This window comes from Gymnoscopelus microlampas (assembly GCF_963454915.1).
Source record: "Gymnoscopelus microlampas genome assembly, chromosome: 7".
NCBI lineage: Eukaryota > Metazoa > Chordata > Actinopteri > Myctophiformes > Myctophidae > Gymnoscopelus > Gymnoscopelus microlampas.
In genome coordinates, this window is record NC_139944.1 from 5,462,004 (window position 1) to 5,486,313 (window position 24,310).

General features: G+C 43.7%; 1 protein-coding gene across 1 annotated transcript in view; it reads right to left on the reverse strand.

The window, feature by feature from the left end:
* prickle2b (prickle homolog 2b) overlaps window positions 1-24,006 on the reverse strand; it is a 36,544-nt gene extending 12,538 nt beyond the window's left edge. The window contains exons 1-4 of the mRNA XM_084063215.1: window positions 23,447-24,006; window positions 12,528-12,711; window positions 1,790-1,903; window positions 233-370 (exon numbers count right to left, since the gene is read on the reverse strand). Of these exons, the coding sequence (XP_083919341.1) occupies window positions 233-370; window positions 1,790-1,903; window positions 12,528-12,659 (384 nt within the window). The 5' untranslated portion in view covers window positions 12,660-12,711; window positions 23,447-24,006. The remainder of the gene's footprint in view (window positions 1-232; window positions 371-1,789; window positions 1,904-12,527; window positions 12,712-23,446) is intronic.
* Window positions 24,007-24,310: the final 304 nt, after the last annotated feature.

Here is a 24,310-nt window from a genome sequence, read left to right on the forward strand (position 1 = left end):
GAATGCAATCTCTCGAACGCATCGTTTGTGTGTCATCGTTACCTGTTCACAGATGGCTCCTGTCACCGTCACAGGAAAAAAATCTATAATCTGTAACTTGAAACTATACATATATATAGGATGCCATGTCTACAAATTAACCTGGCATCTGTCTACATAACATGTAATCTAGAGGGATTTAGGGTGTTTAGAATGCAATCTCTCGAACACATCGTTTGTGTGTCATCGTTACCTGTTCACAGATGGCGCCCGTCATCGTCACGGGGAACGGGCGGACGTTGCCGCGGCCCAGGTTCTCCCGCTTCCGCTGGTTGCTGAAGAGCTTGAGCTCTCGCTTCTCCTCGTCGTCGAGGCTGTTGCAGTAGCGCACCTGGGACACGTGACACGTACAATTGTACAATTTAGGCATTTAGCAGACGCTCGTAATCCAGAGCGATTTACACAGTAAGCAAGGTAAACACGAGGTAATTACATCAAATGCTTAGGAATAGTAACCTAGGATCATAGGTAAACCAAGAACCTATCATCAGTCTAAACAGTATAATATTAAAAAAAAGGTCTACAAATGACCTGGCATCTGTCTACATAAGATGCTATCAGTGTTGCCAGGTGTTGTGAGAGAAACAAGCAACCAGGTCGGTCTACAAATTACCTGGCATCTGTCTACATAAGATGCTATCAGTGTTGCCAGATGTTGTGAGAGAAACAAGCAACATGAGCACTTTAACATGTACATCAGCTATTTGAAAATAGCAGATCTACAAGCTCACAACGCGTCGCGATGCGACGCGTTGTGAGCTTGTAGATCAGCTATTTTCAAATAAAATCTTGCGGGGAAATTATTATAAGCAGATCTGGCAACCCTGGATGCTATCTAAATGACCTTTTAGCCTTTGCATAAGCCTGCAAGGTTGTCAAGGCTAGGTCAAGTGCTACGGGCTGAGAGGGAAGAGGTACACGTGATTTTATAAAGCAGGGGTGACGCGATTAATCGAATAACTGATCAACAGAAAATGTATAAAGTTAAACTTTTGTAACTGAATAGCCGGCAATCAAATTGTTTCAATGTGTCATGTAAAATGTGCTATATACACATTCACTGAAATGGGAACGCTTGTCTTTGTTCTATATTATTAAATACAAACGGTACGTTTTTGACTACTGGGTAAACTCAGGATATCTGTTTGGGTTCAGATAACCTGTGTTGAGCATCATTTTCTACCTTATTTTAACCCATTAAGACCGGGAACGCATCTGTCTCATTTTTTGTTTTCTTTGGCTATTCAATAGCGCGGCACCGAGTGCCGCGCTATTGAAGAGCTTGTAGATCTGCAAGATTTTGAGAAAAATCGTGAAAATTAGTGCATATCTTTAAATATATATTTATTTTAAGGCAAACATTTGTCAAATATTTAGTTCCAGGGACCCCCCAGAAGCAAAGATTTCAGTTGTTCGCTTAAAAAATATATATATTCAAAGATTCATGTTTTTTTTTTTTTAAATAGCCGATCTACAAGCTCATAGCGCGGCACTCGGTGCCGCGCTATGAGCTTGTAGATCGGCTATTTTGTGAATAGCCAAAGACATCTTAAAATGACACACATCCGGTCTTGATGGGCTAATGCACTTTTATGGCCTAAAAAAAGAACCAGAAAAACAATCCATCGTTTCAAATGGGGTGAAAATACCACTAGTTGCACCACCAGTAGAAAGTGTGCCTGGGGGCAGGGAGTTGGCTGGTCGGGGGTCAGTCAGGGCTATAGGAGGAGGGTCTTTGATGGTGTCTCACCTCATTGTCGTGGGGGGGAAGCTGGTGCAGGAGCTGCTTGATGCGATGCTTCTCTCCCGGGCTGTTCACGTAGGGCACCTTGTCCTCGGGCAGGGAGCTGTAGTACTGATGCACCTATGGGTGACACACAAGAGACAGTTTTTTGAAGAAAAAAAAAATATTTTTTTTTTCACACATTTCTTCAAAAATAGCAGATCTACAAGCTCGTAGCGCGGCACTCGGTGCCGCGCTACGAGCTTGTAGATCTGCTATTTCTGAAAAGCCAAAGAAATCTAAAGTGACACAGATGCGTTCCAGGTCTTCATGGGTTAAGACCTGAGGCGATTCTTCAAAATGTTTTCTAAATCCTAACAGTTTTTTGAAACAAATCTAAAACATTTTTTTCCCAAGATTTTTCAAAAATAGCAGATCTATAAGCTCGTAGCGCGGCACCGAGTGCCGCGCTACGAGCTTGTAGATCTGCTATTTTTGAATGGCCAAACAAATCTTAAGTGACACAGATGCGTTTCCAGGTCTTGATGTGTTAAAGGCAGTGGTGGAGAGTAACTAGTACATTTACTCAAGTACTGTACTTAAATACAATTTTGAGTTTTTTTTTTGCTTTACTGGAGTATTTGCAATTTTCAGTACTTTTACTCCACTACAATTATTAGAAAACTTTAGTTACTAGTTACTTTGTAGATTTTGATTATTAACACAAAACATACATTGACCACTTCAGCTCTATGTACATTTCGGTCATCTGAAAATAGCCGATCTACAAGCTCACAACGCGTCGCATCGCTACGCGTTGTAAGCTTGTAGATCGGCTATTTGTATACATTTGAAACCTGTGAAATGGGACATTTGGCTTCTTTTACTTTTAATACTCTAGGTATGTTTTGATGCCAATACTTTTTGGTACTTTTACTCAAGTACATTTTGAATTCTGGACTTTTATTTGTAACAGAGCATTTTCCACATTGCAGTATTGATACTTTTACTTAAGTAACGAATGTGGGTACTTTTTCCACCACCGATTATAGGCAAAACATTCTCAAAAGGCTTAAAACAATAGAGAAAGTGGCAGATCTAGGCTCCCCGACGCGTCGCGACGTGATGCGCTGTGAGCTTAAGTAGTAAAGAGGTAGACACAGGGCATAAGTGGTTTAAGGGATAGACAATACTGTTGTGCTTGTCCACAAATGCTCGGAATGTTACAGGAATGTCCAGGAATGTCCACAGGCCCGCAACGCGTCACGTCACAACGTGATTCTTTGAGAGCTTGTAGATCGGCTAGTTTGGGTATTTCTGAACATGTTTCAAAGTACAAAATAGGCCTCGGGCGGGTTAAGAGATAGACATTCTGTATACTACTTGCTTGTCCACAAATGCAAAGAATGTCCTTTATGTTGTTTGGACAGATGCTAGGTTTCATGTTTACCTGGTATCTCTTGGTTACTTTGTTTTTGTTTAGCCCTCTATTTGCCTGGCCGTTTACCCAGTTTGTTGACTGTAGGGTTAATGCCGTTTAGTCCGATCTTGCACTTTATCATAAGAGCTTCACAGAGCCAGTCATGATGCACATTGGCAACATGTTTTCAAATGTAAACGACTCAAGACAAAAAAAAAGTCTGAAGATGCAGTCCTTGAGGCGCAGTGGTGGAAAGTGTAAGTACTCAAGTACAATTTTGAGGTATTTGTACTTTACTTGAGTATTTCCAATTTCAAATACTTTTACTTCTACTCCACTACATCTCAGAGGCAAATATTGTAACTTTGACTCTACAATTATTTGAAAACTTTGGTTACTTGTTACTTTAACATGCATTAACCACTTCAGCCCTATATACATTTCGGCCATTTGAAAATAGCCGATCTACAAGCTCACAATGCGTCGCGATGCGACGCATTGTGAGCTTGTAGATCTGCTATTTTCAAAAGATGTTTATGCATTTGAAACATTTGAAAAACTTTCTGACATTCTGCATAATGAGTACTTTCTACTGTTGGAACTTTAAGTACATTTTGATACCAATCCGTTTGCACTTTTACTCAAGTAGATTTTGAATTCCGGACTTTTACTTGTAACAAGAGTATTTCTACATTGCAGTATTGATAGTTTTACTTAAGTAAAAAAAAATGGAGTACTTTTTCCCATCACTGCTCGAGTGGAGCCACACGTGCAAAAAGGCAGACACACACACACACACACACACGCACAATCACTTTGATTTATGGTCAGCCTGCGGAGACTTAATGGAATCTAGCCTCACACCCAGCACTTTGACGTAGGAATGCACTATTGACCCATCACACACACACGCGCACAATTTAAAATGTATGCACAGGCTAACATACATGTGGGGGCGTGCACGTGTGACAAGGAGGAATTCATGCTAATCTCACCGTTCCCAATTACTTTGGACATTCCTTACATTACAATGGACCGACAACTAATGTCCTCTCCCTGTTATTTATTGCAGCGCTTGTATTACACTGTAGCGGAGGGGCTACAGTATAATTGGGGGCCGGCGGTCACATAAGAAAGACTGAGGTCGGGGGGGGACAGTCATGGGATTTACACGCCGAGCAAGAAGACAAAGGTCGAGGGAAGGGGAGAGCGAGAGAATGAGGAGAAAGGTGAACACAGGGATAGAAACAGAGCGACGGCAAAAGGCTGTCTAAATGTATTTGTGACAAACTGCAACAACACACTTCTGACCGTCTGAACAGTCAGAGCAACTTGTCTGATGTGAACCGGACACTCTTCCGGATCTGACTGACGCAAGAGGACATGAAGGGAAAAGCCTCGTTCTCTAAATTACCCACAGGTGCGCTCATTAATCAACCGCAGGTGCGTTCAAGCAGGATTAGGGTCATGATGACCCGTGCACACCTTTAACGAGCACACACACTTCACTCTCTCACTGGCGGCCTTTTGTACAGTAGTGAAGGTGACAGAAACGCAAAACAAAGAACGAGAGGCATAGAGTGGACAGGGGGTTCGAAAGGTGAGGAATTTGAAAAGATTGGATGCAACGCGTTGTTGTCGGCAGGGAGTTAAAGGCGAACACTTTCAAACAGCGTATTCTTTGCAGCGGTTAAGGAGAGAGAGAGAAACAATCAATAGGTGCTGACTAGGTTAGCGCCAAGCCAATCTTAATGGCCTATCTTTCTAATGAATGGATCTACTGACGGAAACTCATCACATCTGTCCTTGGCAAAGCCCTCTCTACCATTCAAAGTCATATATAAATGTATACATACTCTGCTGTCCGGCAGAAACCAGCTAACTCCAAAATGTTCATTTTTTCAGGAAATGAAACAAAGTGGAGTTAGGAGGTTTTGTTCGTCATTGATAAGAACAGCTGAATGGACCTCCAAGCTCACAATGAGGTTGGAGGTCGAAAAGGGGGTGGAGCCTGTAGTCCGCAAAACCAGCTAACTCCGGTGGACTTAGCTGGTTTAGCAGAAGGTTTGAGGATCCAATGGAGTTAGCTGGTTTTGTCCAAAGCGCTTTTTAATGCTTTTCATTGGTTCAATATTTTCTTTACCAACACACGGACGTGAAGGGTGTTCAATGGCCCTGATTTATGGGAAAAAATACAAAAGCGTCAAAGAGGAGTTAGCTGGTTTCTTCCGGACAGCAAGGATTATACACATTACACACATATACAGACAAAAACACACTACTCAAATAATCTATACGGTTCAGAACATAGCAAAAACTGCACACGCGCACACAGGCAAGAACACGCCGCGGAAAAACAACTGCACGATGGACCGCATTCACAACCATTTGCTGCGTTTTTTCCCCAAATCCTCACATTTTACACTTTGGCTATTCAAAAATAGCAGATCTACAAGCTCGTAGCGCGGCACCGAGTGCCGCGCTACGAGCTTGTAGATCTGCTATTTTTTTTTTAATGGTGAAAATGTGTGCAAATCTTTGAATATATATTGTTATAATAAAGCGAAGCCGAGCTCTCGCCAGGGGCTTCATGAAAATTGCGTTATGTCAACATGTTTGTTGTTGGGAGTGAATTTATAGCCGGTCCAGGTTGCGGCAGGGGCCTCTTGTTCTCAGTGTAACTCAATTCCTCATGCTCTGCTTTTGTTGGCTTCCACTGGTGTTGCCGGGGGGGGGGGTGACGGATCTGTGTCCAGCAGCATAGCTTGGGGCACTGGGGTGGGGGGGGGGGGTCTCTGGATAGCCCCCGAAAAACAACTCAATGGTCAAGAGCCGATAAATCACAGAGCTCTGATATTATGCACGTGAGGAAACAGTCTCTATCTCACAAGTGCGCAGTCGCTCTCACTCACACACACACACACACTTGCAATCATGTACAACCACATACAGATGTAGTGTTAAAAGACTTGTATACACACACACACACACACACACACGCACACGCACACACACACACACATACACATACACATACACATACACACACACACACACACACACACACACACACACAGATAAATCAGGCAACATACTTCCAACAATAACAGGCTTACACTCTAGGGGTGAAAGACACACTGCCCTGAGCAAAGTTCTAAAGGAAAATACACATACGCACAGACACACACACACACACACACACACACACACACACACACACACACACACACACACACACACACACACACACACATGCACGCACACACACAGCCTTGGCGAGAGAGCCAGGAGAAGCAGCTTGTGATAATAACTGTAATCGAAAGCAGACGAAACTGAAGACGAAGCGAAAACTCCTCCACTGACTGTACAGAAAGGCGTGTTTTTTGAAAAAGCTAAAGCAAATGGCAGGGCTTCACAGCGGAGAGCCGGGCCGAGGGTGACTGACAGGGGTGAAGGCTCCGCGTACAGCTGGTTTCTATTGCCTTCCAACCGGCCAGACAGACAGACAGACAGACAGACAGGAGAGAGATGACACAAGCGGTCCTGACGCTCTCAACGAGCCACTTCGGGAGCGTTTATATTGGTCACACTAGACGTAATATTACGAGAGGGAAACCAGCCAGTAGTAACAGCAAAACAGGTTGAGCAGCAGTGAGCAATTTCTAGGAATACCGAGAGGAGATGACGAGGTGCGTGAGGTCAGGGTAATAAGCTCAGTGACCCAGCAGGAAAGGCTCTATTCTATTCTATGCAGCTATGTCCACTTATAGGCCATTAATCGATTTTAATTGGTCGGTTCGGTGTGTTTTTCCATGTAAAACTTCATGTCGTTGCCGTCGGGCAGAAACCTCTTAACTCCACCGGAGTTAGCTGGTTTAGCTGACTCCAGGCTCCACCCCCTTTTGACCTCCAACCTCATTGTGTGAGCTTGGAAGTCCATTCAGCTGTTCTTATCAATGATGAACAAAACCTCCTAACTCCACTTTTTTTGTTTAATTTCCTGAAAAATGAACATTTTGGAGTTAGCTGGTTCCTGCCGGACGGCAGTGGTATATATAATAACCTTTCAATTCCGCCAGTCTATAACTTTCAATAGCCAGTTACCATTGTGAAATCAACACTAAGAATGTTCAATCAGTTCTCCTTCTCCACCATGGCTGATAAGGCCTGGTCTCTACATGATTGTGTGTGCCGCACACACAATGTTCCTTTTCTAATGCTACATCTCGAAACGAGTCGATATATATATCAACAGTGGGGACTCTACAGCATTGGTTCTCAAAGTGGGGTCCGGGGACCCCCAGGGGTACTTGAGGGTGTTCCAGGGGGTACCCAGACAAATGTGTAAATATAGCATCAGAATAATTATGACCTTTTACACTTTGGCTATTCAAAAATAGCAGATCTACAAGCTCCTAGCGCGGCACCGAGTGCCGCGCTAGGAGCTTGTAGATCTGCTATTTTTGAAAAATCGAGAAAACGCGTGCAAATCTTTGAACATATATCTTTTAAAGCGAACATTTGTAACTGAAATCTTTGCTTCCGGGGGGGTCCCTGGAACAAAATATTTTTAGATGGGAGTCCGCGGCCAAATACATTCATTTTGGGGGGTCCTTGACATGAAAACTTTTGAGAACCCACTCTGCTCTACAGCAAAACCACAGCTTCGTATTATCTCCCATGCAGCAATAGAGAGAGAGAGAGATAGACTATCAGCGACAGGGCCCACACTCGTCGTCGGTGACATTCTTGGCCTCCGCTAGCCGTATCCTGGCAACTTCCTGCGTTTTTTTATTAGACAGCGATGGAGGGGAGGTGGGGGGGGACAGATGAGGAAAGAGAATACGGCGTTATTGGCACAGGCTCGGGGGCTCGGGGGCTGCGGCCCAATCAAACTCCTCCACCGGACTCAATAAAGGCCATCTTTGGGGAGATACGGGGTGGAACGCGGCGCTGGATGCACACACGGGGGGGGGGGGGGGGGGGGGAATTATTTCATTGAGTTCTGTGTTACAGGGATAGGGCTTATGAAACGCAATCGGAGGTGAAGATTTATTAACCCTTTAAGACCTGGGACGCATCTGTGTATTTTTTTTTCTATTTGAGCTAAAAAAAAAGCATTATTTTATACTTTGGGCCATTCGAAAATAGCAGATCTACAAGCTCGTAGCGCGGCACCGAGTGCCGCGCTACGAGCTTGTAGATCTGCTATTTTCGAAAAATCGTGAAAAATGTGTGCAAATCTCTAATACGTATTGTTTTAAAGCGAACATTTTTAACTCAAATCTTTGCCTCTGGGGGTCCCTGGAACTTAATATTTTGAGATGGGGGTCAGCGGCAAAATACATATGAGTTTGGGGGTCCTTGACATGAAAACGTGTGAGCACCACCGATATAAAAACATTCGCCTTTTCAGAATACCGTTGGGATTTAGAAGACATTTTGTAGAATTGGCCTCGGGCCTTAATGGGTTAAATGGAAAACGATACCTTCTTTTCAGTAACGGACGTTTTTGTTTGATGCGAATCGGAACGCGTGCGCACACAGTCGGAGGGCACGTGAATATTACTCCCTGGGCCTACGAGCAGCAATGTTTGAGTTATCCGTCATAATCCGGCCGACAGGATTTGATTGAATGCCGCAGTTCGGGGTCTTAAATCTCCCGTTACGGAGGCACGATTTGATACCAGCAGAGACTGAAAAGCAGACCCCTCTGCGCGGAGCGCGGATAGGCTTTGCTCCCAGTGGGGGTAACCTAAACCTAGCATGCAGATCCTGGAGATTAGCTCATATTCACAGTTTCTCCTCTCTGTCTCTCTCTCGTGCTCTCTCTCTCTCTCGCTCTCTCTCTCTCCGTGTCCTTGTTCCTTGCAGCTACAGGAGGGCGTTGAAAAGCCCCACAGCAGACGCGCTTCCGCTCCAAAGCGAGAGAGGTCAACAACATGTTTCCACAGCTTGAATGACTTGTACTTGGGTGTTGGAGAACTAAGGAACGGCTCTGGCTATGGATGCCACTTGGATCACAATAGACGCTATTGTCATGTGTGCCATTTATGGAACGCTCTGCCTATCGTGGCCGGCCCATCTCCGTTGCGTTAAAGCTGCAGTCCAGGAATGTGAATAATGGATACAACTTTAGTTTAACCAATCTGTATGGCAGAGTGTGTTCTTCATACAATAGAACTGCTACTCTTCCATTGCGATAGTTTAGACTGTGGTGTCCGGTAGGACACGTTGACTGGTTGACAATGTCAATAAAGTTATTTGAAGGAGGTGATTCAAGCAGATTGGACACTAGATCCCGCCATACTGTCACCTGCAGGCAACGTACAGATTGTAGCTTTACAAAGCACGAGGCGATAAAAGACGTTGCTTCTTTACTCCACTACATCTCAGAGGCAAATATTGTACTCTTACTCCACTACAATTATTTGAAAACTTTAGTGACCAGTTACTTTGCAGATATAAATGATTACATTATAAAACATACACTAACCACTTTAGCCCTATTTCATACATAAGCTATTTGAAAATAGACAGATCTACAAGCTCACAGTGAGCTTGTAGATCTGCTATTTTCAAACATTTTAGTACTTTTACTTCCGGTACTTTAAGTATATTTTAATGCCAATACTTTTACTCAAGCAACATTTTGAACACGGAGCATTTGTCATAATGTGGTATCGCTACTTTTACTTAAGTAAAACAATTTGAGTACTTTTTCCACCACTGGTCCAGATGCAATGAATCAATCAAACATCATTATTCTTTAGTACCCCGGCAGCATTCCTTTCTTCTGGCGCTATATAAACCCCGGTACAGCAGAGGTACCGTTTCAGCGAGGCCGTTCCAGTGGCCACGTCCCCCCCCCCCCTCCCCCCCCGCCCGCTAGACGAGAACCTAATTGACTTGGAGGGGTCAGACAAGAATGACCCCAGCGGGGAGGGATGAGAAATAGCTGCGCTCAGCGCTGCGAGGGCGAAAGCAGGGTGCCGAACTAACCCGTTAAGACCTGAAGACGATTCTACAAATGTCTTCTAAATCCCAACAGTATTCTGAAGAAAAAAAAACGTATGTTTCTATATCAGTGGTGCTCAAACTTTTTCATGTCAAGGACCCCCAAGATGATATGTATTTGGCCGCGGACCCCCATCTCAAAATATCGTGTTCCAGGGACCCCCCAGAAGCAAAGATTTGAGTTAAAAAATGCTTGCTTTAAAACAATATATATTCAAAGATTTGCACACATTTTCACGATTTTTCAAAAAATAGCAGATCTACAAGCTCGTAGCGCGGCACTCGGTGCCGCGCTATGAGCTTGTATATCTGCTATTTTTGAATAGCCCAAAGTGTAAAATAATGCTTTTTTAGCTCAAATCAAGAAGTGACACAGATGCGTTTCCAGGTCCTAAAGGGCTAACAGCATATTGACCGGCCCCATTGCTCAGGCAATAAGGCTCGCTCTCTCAGCGCGTCCAAGGAAATGAAACCGCCATCCATAAAAACGCTTTCATTGTCCTATAAAAAGCCAGGAGACCCTCCCCACGCGTGTACACCTATGGTCCAACTGAGCCTTGTAAACCCGGGATTTGGTTAGTATGCGCATGGGGCCATATAATATGTTTGCGTATTACGCTAGGCTTAGCCGAGTCGACTCGAGGCCCCCGTCGAAACACGAAGACCACAGTAAACATTTTGCCAGCGGAACAAATCGGAGATTCATATGACCACTGGAGCCACATAATCCTTGTTTATATCCCCTCGCTGGTTGTTTGAGAATAACTGGCGAGCAGAGCATTACAGTGACACGGCAATATTCGTTTGTCCTACTTAATTAACCTTTTAAGACAAGGGAACGCCTCTGTGCGTCACGTTTTAAGATTTCGTTTGGCTATTCAAAAATAGCAGATCTACAAGCTCATATCGCGGCACTCGGTGCCACGCTATGAGCTTGTAGATCTGCTATTTTTTGGGGGAAAAAAACATAAAAATGTGTCAAACCTTTGAATATATATATCTTTTTAAAGCAACTCTTTTTTAACTCAAATCTTTGCTTTTGGGGGTCCCTGGAACGAAACACTTTGAGATGGGGGGTCTGCGGCCAAATATACAGTATATCATTTTGGGGGGTCCTTGAGAACCACTGATATATAGAAACATCTTTCAAAACAACTGTATTTAGGAGACATTTGCAGAATCCCCAGAAGCAATAAGATATGAGTTACAAGTGTTTGCTTTAAAAAAATATCTATATTCAAAGATTTGCACAAATTGTCAAGAAGACATTTAAAAAGAACTGCAGATCTACAAGCTCGTAGCGCGGCACTCGGTGCCGCGCTACGAGCTTGTAGATCTGCTATTTTGTGAATAGCCAAAGACATCTAAAAGATGCCACACAGATGCGTTCCCGGGTCTTAATGGGTTAATTAAATATGGAGATGAATAATCCATGTTTGGGTGAGGTCTGAGTCAGCATCTCATGTACAGCGAGACACGCGTGGAAATATCTAACCAATAACTAAGGAAGCTAGCCTTGCGAGCAGAAATGCCTCAGCTGTGTGTTTCTCAACAATACAAAGTACTTTGACGTCCTTCATACTTCTTAGGTTTAGAAGTTCCCCCTAAGAGCACAAAAAAGGGATTGAATGATATCCCCATATTATGTGCAATTCTGATGAGAAGGACCAAACCGTATGCTGTACACAGCAGACAGCACATATGGCAGATAGGAGACATTTACACCTAGACATGATGCGGAGACAGTAGTCTAAATATAGCACCGTAGAGCCACATGCTCCAATCTTACCAGACAATATTGGAAAACTGCGGGAGATCACATTCGTACAGAGTGTTACATTATGGTCATCAAAAATAAATCTAGCACTCCTCTAGAGCAGTGGTTTTCAACCAGTGGTCCGGGGACCACCAGTGGTCCTTGGGGGGGGGGGTACCAGGGGGTCCCTAGCACAAATGAGTTAACCTAGCGTCACAATCATTTTAACCACTTAGCTTTGGCTACTTAAAAATAGCAGATATACAAGCTCATAGCGCGGCACCGAGTGCCGCGCTATGAGCTTGTAGATCTGCTGTTTTCGAAAAATCGTGAAAATGTGTGCAAATCTTTGAATGCATATTTTTTAAAGCAAACATTTTTAACTCAAATCTTTGCTTCTGGGGGGTCGCTGGCACAAAACATTTTCAGATGGGGGTCCGCGGCCAAATGTATATCAATTTAGGGGTCCTTGGCATGAAAAAAGGTTGAAAACCACTGCTCTAGAGTGAGTGTGACGTGTGTGTGTGCGTGTTTGTGTGAGAACGGGTATGCGCTGCGGACGGTGTTATTACCTGTTCGGGTTTGAGTCCGGGCGGGACCCAGGCGTACTCCTCCAGGGCGCACCCCGAGTCGTCGTCCGACGTGGAGTTCCTCTGGAAGTCGTACATGAGCTTGGTCACGGTCTTCTCCATCTCCACCGGCATGACCGTCACTGCATGCTCCTCGCGGCGACACTTACAGTGAACGCAGATCTTCCTACAGACAGCAAGCAAACAGGAAAAAAGGAGGTTTTCAGAGACACAGCGGAGTCGTTAGGTGGGGAAAAGTGTATCTTTTTGTCGAACGCTTGTGGTGCATTCGCACCGGATGTGACACGATTCATTGTTAACCCCATTAAGACCTGGAACGCATCTGTGTCATTTTTTAGATTTGAGCTAAAAAGCATTATTTTACACTTTGGCTATTAAAAAATAGCAGATATACAAGCGAGTGCCGCGCTATGAGCTTGTAGATCTGCTATATTTGAAGAATCTTGAAAATGTGTGCAAACCTTTGAATTATACTTATTTTTAAAGCGAACATTTTTAACTCAAATCTTTGCTGCTGGGGGTCCCTGCAACAAAATATTTTGAGATGGGGGTCCGCGGCCAAATACATATCATTTTGGGGGTCCTTGACATGAAAAAGCTTGAGCACCACAGATATAGAAACATAGGTTTTTTTAGAAAACGGTTAGGATTTAGGAGACATGTAGAATCGGCTTCACGTCTTAATGAGTTAAGAGATTTTTTTGAGCGATTCAATACAAAGTCAATGTAAAGACATTGAGCGGTATTTTGCAGCGAAGCAAAACATTTTCAACTCAGAGCGAAGTCAAGTGTGTGTGTTTGGAAAATACTGCTTCACGCCAAAATTGACACGTGTGAATGGTGTGAATGCCGCAGTCTTTAGTCCTATCAATAATAATGGTATACGGTTGATTATGAGAAAAGGCCATTCGAGATATGACCTGGAAATGATGTACTTGACCAGACTTGAACAGTAACAGCCTGTAGATTTGAAAGTAAGCTTTTTGGAACTTTCTTAACCCAACTCTAAAATGCTAGTTTAAGTATGTTGTACGTTTATACTGGAGAAAAAAAAACACAGTTTACAAATCTAAACAAGAATATCTTTCGGATTATAAAGTATGTTCCCAGGTTCCTGGAACGTTTTGGTTGAAAAGGGCGTAATGTAAACCAAGTAATAATGGGGTGATAGAGTTTCGACAGGGTCCGTTACTGACGGTAGTCTCTGAAGCCTTTAATTAGTCACCCCTGATCAAATTGATATGACGTTTTTTCCAAGAGAGAGAGAAAAATAACAACCACCAGATTTGTGCTGAAACCTGCTCGGTTACGTGTAATGAAACCTAGAGATGAGGCTAAAGATAACCAGCCACTGGCTTCATCTGCAGAGCCTTCATCCGTGCAGGACGTGAAACGTAAACTCCGCATAGATCAAAGGTCGGAGTTCACGAGTCAAGGCTTCCTGCTGCGGCGCCTTTTCACTGTGAAACCCAACGGGTCCCCCCCCCCCCCACAGATACTATATCCCCCACAATCCTCCGGGGCACCACGAGCAACGATGTAATGACAAACAGGCTAGGGAAATAACCAGCACACTTCCACTGACAGTGATGTAAAGCAGTACTGTAAATACACATAAATGCGCACACGCGCACACACACACACACGCACACACGCACACGCTGTCTGTCTGTACAAGGTTTGCTTCAAATGCTAGCAGACGCTTAGCCAGGATAGCGCTCCTCGTTCTCATCCGTCAGGTTGAGTAGGAGAGACCCACCCAGCCATAAAATGGAAACTATCCCGTGTTCGGAGGGGAAAAAGCCGCCTGGGTGTGTTTCAATTTGACACTTATCAGATACCCAGCTGCTCTTTTTATCTCACAGACATGTTAAGAAAGCAATAAACTGACACATGTCATATTTACATTAGACCGCCACACCTAGCGTACAGTACTGCTGTAAACATGGTGATAAAACTATACAGCCCAGGTGTAATTGAGAATCTTGGAAAAGAAAAAAAAAAAAAATAATAATAATAATAATAAACTTTATTTGTATAGCACCTTTCATGACATGAAATGCAGCGCAAAGTGCTTTACAGAGCAAGAATACAGTTACAGTTACAACCAATTTAACAATAAAGCAAACAAAAAATAAAATAAAATAAAAGCAAAAGCATAAAACATTAAAATAGGCAATACAGTGAGGACTTAAAAATCAACCAAAGAGTCAGCTAAAAGCAAGAGTGAAGAAATAGGTCTTGAGCTGTGCTTTAAAGCTATCGACAGAGGCTGCCTGTTTTAGGTGTAATGGGAGTTTATTCCACACTGTTGGTCCGTAAAAGCAGAATGCTGCTTCACCGTATTTTTTATGTCATTTTAGGCACCTCGAGTAGGTCAGCACTTGAAGACCTGAGGGTCCGGTAATGAAAGAATAGATATCGTCTCCGTCTCGTGGAAACCACATAGGTCCAAAGCTGTTACTTTTCGGGATTAAAATTCAAAAGCGTCAAAAGTAGCAGATCTACAAGCTCGAAACACGTCGCGAACGCTGTCGGGCGTTCATTTACGAAAAAAACACCAAAACTTGGAATACGGAGATAAAGAGGTTTCTGCCCGACAGCAACGATATATGCTTTCGTCTTCACAATGAAGACAAAATGTGTCCCGGTTCGTTGTACGTCGCAGCTCTGCTTACAAAAGATAAATACAGGCCTACACACACACACACACACACAGCTCTGGTTTTGTATTCCAATAACGTCAAGGCAGGAGACACCGTACGCATACAAATCCTGTCTGTGTCCTTGACAGCTCCGAACCGAGCTCTAGTGCACACAGGGAAACTCTGGGTGGCCACTGACTAGGTCACTTCCCCACTAACCTCTCCCTCTGCCCCTCAGGCGGGCCAACCCCGGGAGGCAATCCCATTACCCACCCAGACAGACGCCTGTCTGCCTTGCGAGCATGCTCCCCGGGCCTGACAGATTGACAGACTGACAGGTCTCTTGACTGAGATTCTGTTAAGCGTATAAAGCACTTAAGGCACGGAGAGAGATTTGGTCAAATGTCACCTTGGTTCTCCTTGTCAAAATGGTGATTTAAAAAAAAAAATGGGTATTTCCTCCTCCAATCTTCTTTTTTTGTTTTTTTTACATATACGCAGTGGTGTAAAGTATCTAAGTACATTTACTCAAGTACTGTACTTAAGTACACTTTTGAGGATTTTTGACTTTACTGGAGTATTTCCCATTTTCTGTACTTTTACTTCTACTCCACTACATCTCAAGAGGCAAATAATAATACTTTTACTCCACTACAATTATTTGAAAACTTGATGTTATGAAACATACATTAACCACTTCAGCCCTGTTTTATACCTAGGCTATTTGAAAATCGCCGATCTACAAGCTTACAACGTGTCGCACCGTGACGCGTTGTGAGCTTGTAGATCTGCTATTTTCAAACATTTTAGTACTTTTACTTGTGTTACTTTGAGTACATTTTAATGCCAATACTTTTGTACTAGAAATAAATCTCCATCCATATGAAAATGCAAAAACGTGGGCGTCATCGCGAGACTGTCCTCTGACTGCCTGTCATCACCTGCAGTCTCACAAAGACAGCCCATGATGCAGCCCAATCAGAAGCTTACTCAGTGCTCTTGTGTGGATACCTCTATACAAGAATACGGCGAGCACATGGAAAAACAAGAGATCAGAGAACAGTGCGTTCGCCCCTCTTTTACTTCCCCGAACCGATTGTTTGACAACGGTTGCGATCATTCAAAGAGAGTTTTTGAGTGGTGCCAGCCACTCCTACACTTGACCGTGTGTGTGGGTCCGTCCGTCCGTCCGTTTGAGCATGGCCTCAACAGCTGCAGCTGATTGCAACACAAGGATGCAACCAGTTACACAAATTCAAAAGGCACAACTCTCTTCACACTGGGTGTGATTTTTATTCATACCCTTGTCTCATTAACGTCAGTGCATTCCATCGGTGCCTAGAACGTAACATATTACATAGCCTGTATAGACACCTGTTCCTCAATATGATGGGATAGTAAGCAACAACAAAAAAAAACCTCTGGCACATACTATGATGTGGCAGACAACTACTAACAACAGAACAAACTCTGTTTTTCTGGTCCACATGGCAATGCAAATGCGCATTTTTAAATGTCTTCACCATGAACAAAGTTATAGTTTTCAGGGGCCAAATACTCGTTTGCCTGTGGATGACAGGCCCAAACACAAAGAAAAGAAATGCGGTATGGACAGGGCCTGAATATTAGCTTGGTTAAAAAATGATATACACAGTCAAATCTGTTCATTTAACTCTGAGGGTTACCCTTACGAGACCCATAAGTGTATGTATATAACAACGAGGGCTACTTGGCTTAGCTTTTAATGGATGCAGATGATGGAATTTACACGGGAAGCACCTTTTTAAACATCCCCATGTAACTCAGTGCAGTGATTACAACATTACGCTGACAGGGCCGGGACTGGTGGTATGAGAAGCGATCCTTTAAATAAACATACGCGCATTTTGGGATTTAACTTGGGATGAATTCTCTATCGTCACCTGAGGGGATTCCTCGCCATCGGGGGCCGCAAGCCGCCGCAGCCAATTACCCGCTCATCTTCAGCTTTCTACACGCTGCGTCAAGCAAAGAGGCCTCTGCGACTTCCCCGCGTGCCCTTGTAGAAGAAGGGCAATCACCATGATGGAGCCACAGGCTTCAGCAAACCGTCCGGCATTAATATTAACGCCAAGCTACGTGACATGCCCAGATATCACTCCCATGAATATTGATGGGGGTATACGGCGCAGCTAGCTAAAGCGGACTGAAGTCATCAAGCAGCTGTCCTGGCTGACAGAGGAAGGGGGCGATCAGCCGGAAAAAAAAAACCCTGTCCCGCAGTGTGGCGTCAAGCGCTGTAGCCCGGGGGCAAGCAAGCATCTCGAGGCCCTCATCTCATTACAACGCAGCACCTTCAGCATCATCATTTATTTATGGGTGATTAGCTGGGATGACACTCAAGAGGCCACTCACAGCTTCAAGTACACACGTTCCAACAGAACGGATAAACTATTGCTTTCCCGTTTCCTTAGAGACTCTCCCCCTCACACACACACACACACACACACACACGCTCGCACATACGTGCATCACCACCACCGCCAACTGTGCTGGAACGCAGCTGACGGTTGGCCTTGCCAACATGGCAAACGGCACCGATAAACACGAGGACGGAAAAGAAAGGAAAGAGAAGAAAAAAACACATGAAACATGAAGCACGCGGGCGCACATCTCCCACTCTTTTTGACACGCTGCCAGGTGGCGGCTTGCAGTCGATTCTGCCTCAGAATGGCAGGGGCAAGCTTGGAGATAGGGGGTATATAAATAGCCCCCGGAGGAGCACGAGGAGAGGTCGGACCTGAAGGAAAGCATTTCACACCGCATTCCTGCTCGACACACCACAAACCGGACTGTCCAAACACACAGCCATGCATGGCGCTTTCTCTGTGCTTATACGGCCATGGAGGTTCAGGAGCGCCGGCTTGGCCCTCAAGAGCATCTCTCTCTCTCTCTCTCTCTCTCTCTAAAAGTATCAATACTGCAATACAGAAATACTCCGTTACAGGTAAAAGTCTGGAATTAAAAAATATACTTGATTAAAAGTACAAAAGTATTGGCATCAAAATGTACTTTAAGTACGAAAAGTAAAAGTAGTCATTATGCAGAATGTGCCATATCACGTTTTCAAATGTATATAAATCTTTTGAAAATAGCTGATCTACAAGCTCACAATGCGTCGCGATGCGACGCATTGTGAGCTTGTAGATCGGCTATTTTTTCAAATGGCTGAAATGCATATAGGGCTGAGGGGGTTAATGTATGTTGTGTAATAATAATCAAAAAATCTTGAAAGTAACTAGTAACTAAAGTTTTCAAATAATTGTAGTGGAGTAAAAGTACAACATTTGCCTCTGAGACGTAGTGGAGTAGAAGTAAAAGTATTGGAAATTGGAGATAGTCAGGTAAAGTACAAATACCTCAAAATGTTACTCAAGTACAGTACTGATCTCGCATCTGATCTCGCCCCCACATGAGGATTGGTTAAAGATTTGCCTCCAGGGGCCTGTCGTTCGTTGTATATTCCCTTTCTCCATCCCTCCTGATTTACAGCACACTTCATGCACATGTCGAGGAAATCCCCCCCCCCCAAACACACACACACACACACACACACGCACACCACCATCAATTCATGCACATGTCGAGGGAACACCCCCCCCCCCTCCCCCGGTGAAATAGAACCTGTGTTTTTCCATGTCATCTACGTGATTTCAATTAGGACAGATCGGCGGCTCTCGTTTGGTAGTCCAAGTCAAGCACATCACACGCGCCTCATAAATGACTCCCAAGTTAAAGCGAGGGAAGAGAGAGAGAGAGAGAGAGAGAGAGAGAGAGAGAGAGAGAGAGAGAGAGAAGTGGACTGTTTCCTCTCTCTAAAAGATTGGCCTTTCCTCTCCGGGGGGAGACATAAATTCAGCTCTATCACTCTGTTCACGATGGAACATGAGGTTCGTTTTCAAAACGAGTAGTAACTATGTGGTTCGGACAGTAATCTCTGCGAAACCGCGATTTCAGCCGGACAATCATTCACTACGTCGGGTTAATTATCGTCGCGCTGTTTGCTCGGGATTAGCCCCGTAACCCAGACGATGGCTGTTTTTAATAGATAACCAGAGTGTGATAGGGACCCTTAAACAGCCAGACACCGACCAAACGCTGGCTATTGGTTCAGTGGCTTTTAGATCAACAACCCAGGAAACATCCATCACAAAAGTGTCTTAACTCATTATAAGACCTGAGGCAGGTTCTACAAATGCCTTCTAAACCAGTAGTTGTCACACTTTCAAAAATGTTTAAAAAATAGGAGATGTAGATGAGGTTGTATATCTACTGTTTTTGAATAGCCAATAAAAAGCTAAAATCACAAAGGATTTCCCGGTTTTAATGGGTGAATGTGCACCTGACGCATATGATGTGAGTTTGCACAGTTTGACGCTTAAAAAAAACAACATCTGTCCAAATCCTCCAGGTTAGCAAATCGGCATCAGCGGAAAAGATGGTTAACCTAAATTCATGCAGGAATCACTGGAAGAAACGGTAACGCGGGAACTCTGAAACAAGTTGAGCTTTCACAGGCCCCACTGCACACGAACGATGTTGGCAAAGAAAGCCAAATATGTGCCCCGAGACTCCGCTCGGGCTCGCTCTAACGAAAACAAAAAAGAACCCTGACTCGATTCAACCCCTCTATGCAAAAAAAACAGCCGCGCTGCAGAAGCGCAGCCTTGGTGGGTTTGGGGAGCGGAATCCACCAGAAAAAGCCCCGTTCCGCGCGCCCATTCCTAAGTGACTCCCAGAACCGCAACTGCAACTTTTCCATGGCATCACTCCGGACAGTGGGATTAAAATCCCATCATTAAATGGCAGCTCTGCAAGAAAAGAGGAGGCGGGGATGGAGAGAGAGGAGAGGAGAGGTCGGGCGAACAGCTGGGAGCAGGCAGCAGCCAAGTCTTCTCTCTTTTTCTCTCTCTCTCTCTCTCTCTCTCTCTCTCTCTCTCTCTCTCTCTCTCTCTCTCACCCCTGCTTTTGTTTTCACTGGAACAACGGGGGAGAAAAAAAAGAGGAGGACACTTTCCTTTTTAACAGCCTTTTGTTCGGGCGAGAACAAGACATTTCCGTTCACTGTTTCGAAAAGACTTGTTGAAGCCGACGCTGACATTTGCACGCTTTTTTTGCGGTCCGGGTAACGCTACACGTACCACAGACCAGACTTCCAGGTGTTAACGCGTTTACAGATAGGCCTCTGGCTGTATTTTGAAATTCAAGCAGGTACGGTTGGATTTAATCACCGTCTGGAGGTGCTTTTGGACAAGAATCAAACTTGACAAAGGTGCTTGCCATTAGCAGCCAATTAGTGTGGCTCCATCTTCCCACTGATACAGATTACTGTGTCCAACTGCCGGAATAAATGATAATCAAGTAGTGACTAATGAATGTGGTACCACTAATAAGTGTGTATTCGTGCGCGCACACGCACACACTCACTCATATTCCCCATCCAACACATGCACTTTTATCCTTTTACAAGCAGGCAAGGACATGCAACACAATCTATGGTATGGTAGTCTACACTATACAAGTACACGACCTCAGCATGCAATTCTACATGCAAGAATTTGTTACATTAGCACAAGTTGGGGAAAAAAGTCCAGTGTCTTCTTTCTCGCTGCTGCAGTCGAATAGAAAATGTTCCCTTTCTCTCTCTCTCTCTCTTTGAAATCAAACGTACAGGTCATTTGTGGGACGTGGGTGGACGTGGGTGGATGTGGAAGAGGGAGGTAGATATTTTTTGTAACATCAAACTGCTTTCCAGCAATGACCTCTATGTCTGAGACGCAGAACACATTATTTATTCATTAAGTGACTTGCTCCATAAAGTGACACTGGAAGTGAAGTGGAGCCACTGAAGGGAAAGGTTTTCCAAGATGGAAAAATCGAGGCCAGTAAAGACTACTACCTTTACTGTGGTGTAAAGTAACTAAGTACATTTACTCACGTACTGCACTTATGTCAAATGTTAAAAAGGTATTTTTACTTGAGTATTTACAATGTTCAATACTTCTTCTACTCCACCTCAGAGGCAAATATTGTACTTTTACTCCACTACAATTATATGAAAACTTTAGTTACTAGTTACTTTGAAGATTTTGATTATTATTTCAAAACATACCTTAACCACTTCAGCCCTATATATATATATACTCCGGCCATTTGAAAATAGCCGATCTACAAGCTCACAATGCATTGCGATGTGACACATTGTGAGCTTGTAAATCTGCAACTTTTAAAAACATTTATACATTTTGAAAACTTGAAACGGGACATTTCTGCGTAATGAGTACTTTTACTTTGGTACTTCAAGTATAGTTTGATACCAACACTTTTGTACTTTGACTCAGGTACGCTTTTAATACAGGACGTTTACTTACAGAGTAAATCTACATTTCAGTGTGATACTTTTACTTAAGTATAAAACATGTGAGTACTTCTTCCATCACTGCCTATGCAGTACTGTTGTACTCCAAGGCAAACAATTATGAGCAGTAGCCTATGTAAAGTCCTGTCATTGTTTGATACTTGGGCTATACTTTGCTATCCTTTTTAGAGCTGCCATGGCCGTTGCCCACTGACTCTGTAGCAGTGGTGTAAAGTAACTAAGTACATTTACTTAAGTACAATTTTGAGGTATTTGTACTTTACTTGAGTATTTCCAATTTCCAATACTTTTACTTCTACTCCACTACATCTCAGAGGCAAATATTGTACTTTAACTCCACTACAATTATTTGAAAACTTTAGTTACTAGTTACTTTTCAGATATCAATTATTACATTATGAAACATACATTAACCACTTCAGCCCTATTTTATACCTAGGCTATTTGAAAATAGACGATCTACAAGCTTGTAGATCTGCTATTTTCAAACATTTTAGTACTTTTACTTTTGGTACTTTAAGTACATTTTGATGCCAATCCATTTGTACTTTTACTCAAGTGAATTTGGAATTCTGGACTTTTGCTTGTAACAGAGTACTTTTATATTGCAGTATTGGTACTTTTACATAAGTAAAGCATTTGAGTACTTTTTCCACCGCTGACTCTGCAGTCAGCTGCATGAAGCCCATGCAGACATTATTCATGATCCCGCCTTGCTTGGCCCCTGTTCTTATGCTAATCCACAGTGACCCGTAGGCCCACTAACCCAATCAATCCATAATGACCACAGGAGAGCTGCACAGCAACAAAGACCTGCAGCTAGAGAAGGCAACTCTTACACTGGTCAGTCAGCTTGACCAATGCTCCTCCACACAGCAATAGATGGATGGGTGTGTGTGTGTGGAGGGAGAGGTCGTGTGTGTGTGTGTGTGTGTGTGTGTGTGTGTGTGTGTGTGTGTGTGTGTGTGTGTGTGTGTGTGTGTGTGTGTGTGTGTGTGCCAGAGAGAAACAAGCAACCAGGTCTATGAAAACAAGCTAAAAAAAAAGAAGCTTCACGAGCCCTTTAAACCTATTTGAAAATAGCCGATCTAAGCTCACAATATTTCCCCAAAAGAACAAAAACAAATCTAGAGTAAAATGTGGAATATTTTTGTAACATTTTGACAACACAAATCTTGTATGGGGGTCCACCTCCTGGCATAAACATGTTTTCAGATGGGGGTCTGCAGACAAAATGTGTGTGTGGGAGGGGGGGGGGGGGGGGGGGTTGTAAACAGAGTGGGGGGAGATTCGGGTGCGACCGTTTTAACCGCTGTGCCCACCTCTCAATTTTAAAAAGGAAAAAAGTAGGCTAAGTTTGTAATGGTTTGAGGTCTAGCCTCACACACACACACACACACACACACACACACACACACACACACACACACACACACACAGCTCTCTTCAAATGGAGAGGAAAACGGTATAGGCAGTAGAAATGTCACTGATCACACATAGCCTTGGATCAAGAAAGACTATCATAGATGTATTTAATCGATTCTGACATTTGCATAATCTAGATACATGACAGTAAAAGTCAGACAGCCCAAAGTTACCTCTGTTTATTATTTTTCACTCACACTTAGGCATGTGATACGGGATAAAACATGAGCAATTCATGACATTTAACCGTTATTTTAGCGTAGCAGCCGCTCTTCACTGTGACTGTAGTTTAAAGCCCCGGACGGACTAGATGGTTGTGTGCGGGGGTCGGGGGGTCTCGGGACAAACCAGGCACCAGGTCAGTCAGCTCTTCAGCAACGACACGCACTAAATAACGGACCGATTCTCCTTACCTTCTTTACAAACTAGAAGCGATCGGAGCCCTTCATCATCATCATCATCATGTCCCCATCATCGGTGTATAGTTTGAACCCGTGTCTTGCTCATTGCTGGGTCTGATCACACCATTCCTTTGGCCACAGCAGTTAAATCCCCGATCTGACCGTGTCTCTCTCTGGTAGATCTGTGCCTATACGACGCAAAGCTGATCTGTCTGTCTGTCCCACCACGATCAACCCCCCCCCAAAAACGCCCCGTTTGTTAGTGTTAGCCCCCCTCTCTCCGCAAACACATCCACCAAAGCGCCGGGATTCTTCTCCTTGGAAGTGGTGATCTGATGTGCGATCGCGGTGGTCTCGAAAGAAAAAGCCCAAATACGTGTTTTTACGCACAAATCCCCCACCAATAGCTGCAAAAAAAGTCCAAGGTCCCAAAACGACCAAATCCAGTTCATATAATGCAATCCAAACCGAAAGAAACGTGGAAATATCTTCTTCTTGGGTGTAGGCTAAACACTAGTAAGCAGTGCAGATCCGATCCATTTGGGTAGATAGTAGATATATAGTTTGTTCCAGTGCGCAGGGAGCGCAGTGACTGACTGGCTGCACGGAGAGAGGACTGGAGTGAAGACAGTGTTGCCAGATTGTGTGAGAGAAGTAAGCAGCCCGGGTCTAGGAAAACAAGCCCAAAAGAAGCGACTGTAGGCTACACAGTGGTGGAAAAAAGTACTCAAATTCTTTACTTAAGTAAAAGTACCAATACTGCAATATAAAAATTATATATATATAAAAATACTCTGTTACAAGTAAAAGTCCAGAATTAAAAATGTACTTGAGTAAAAGTACAAAAGTATTGGCATCAAAATGTACTTAAAGTAC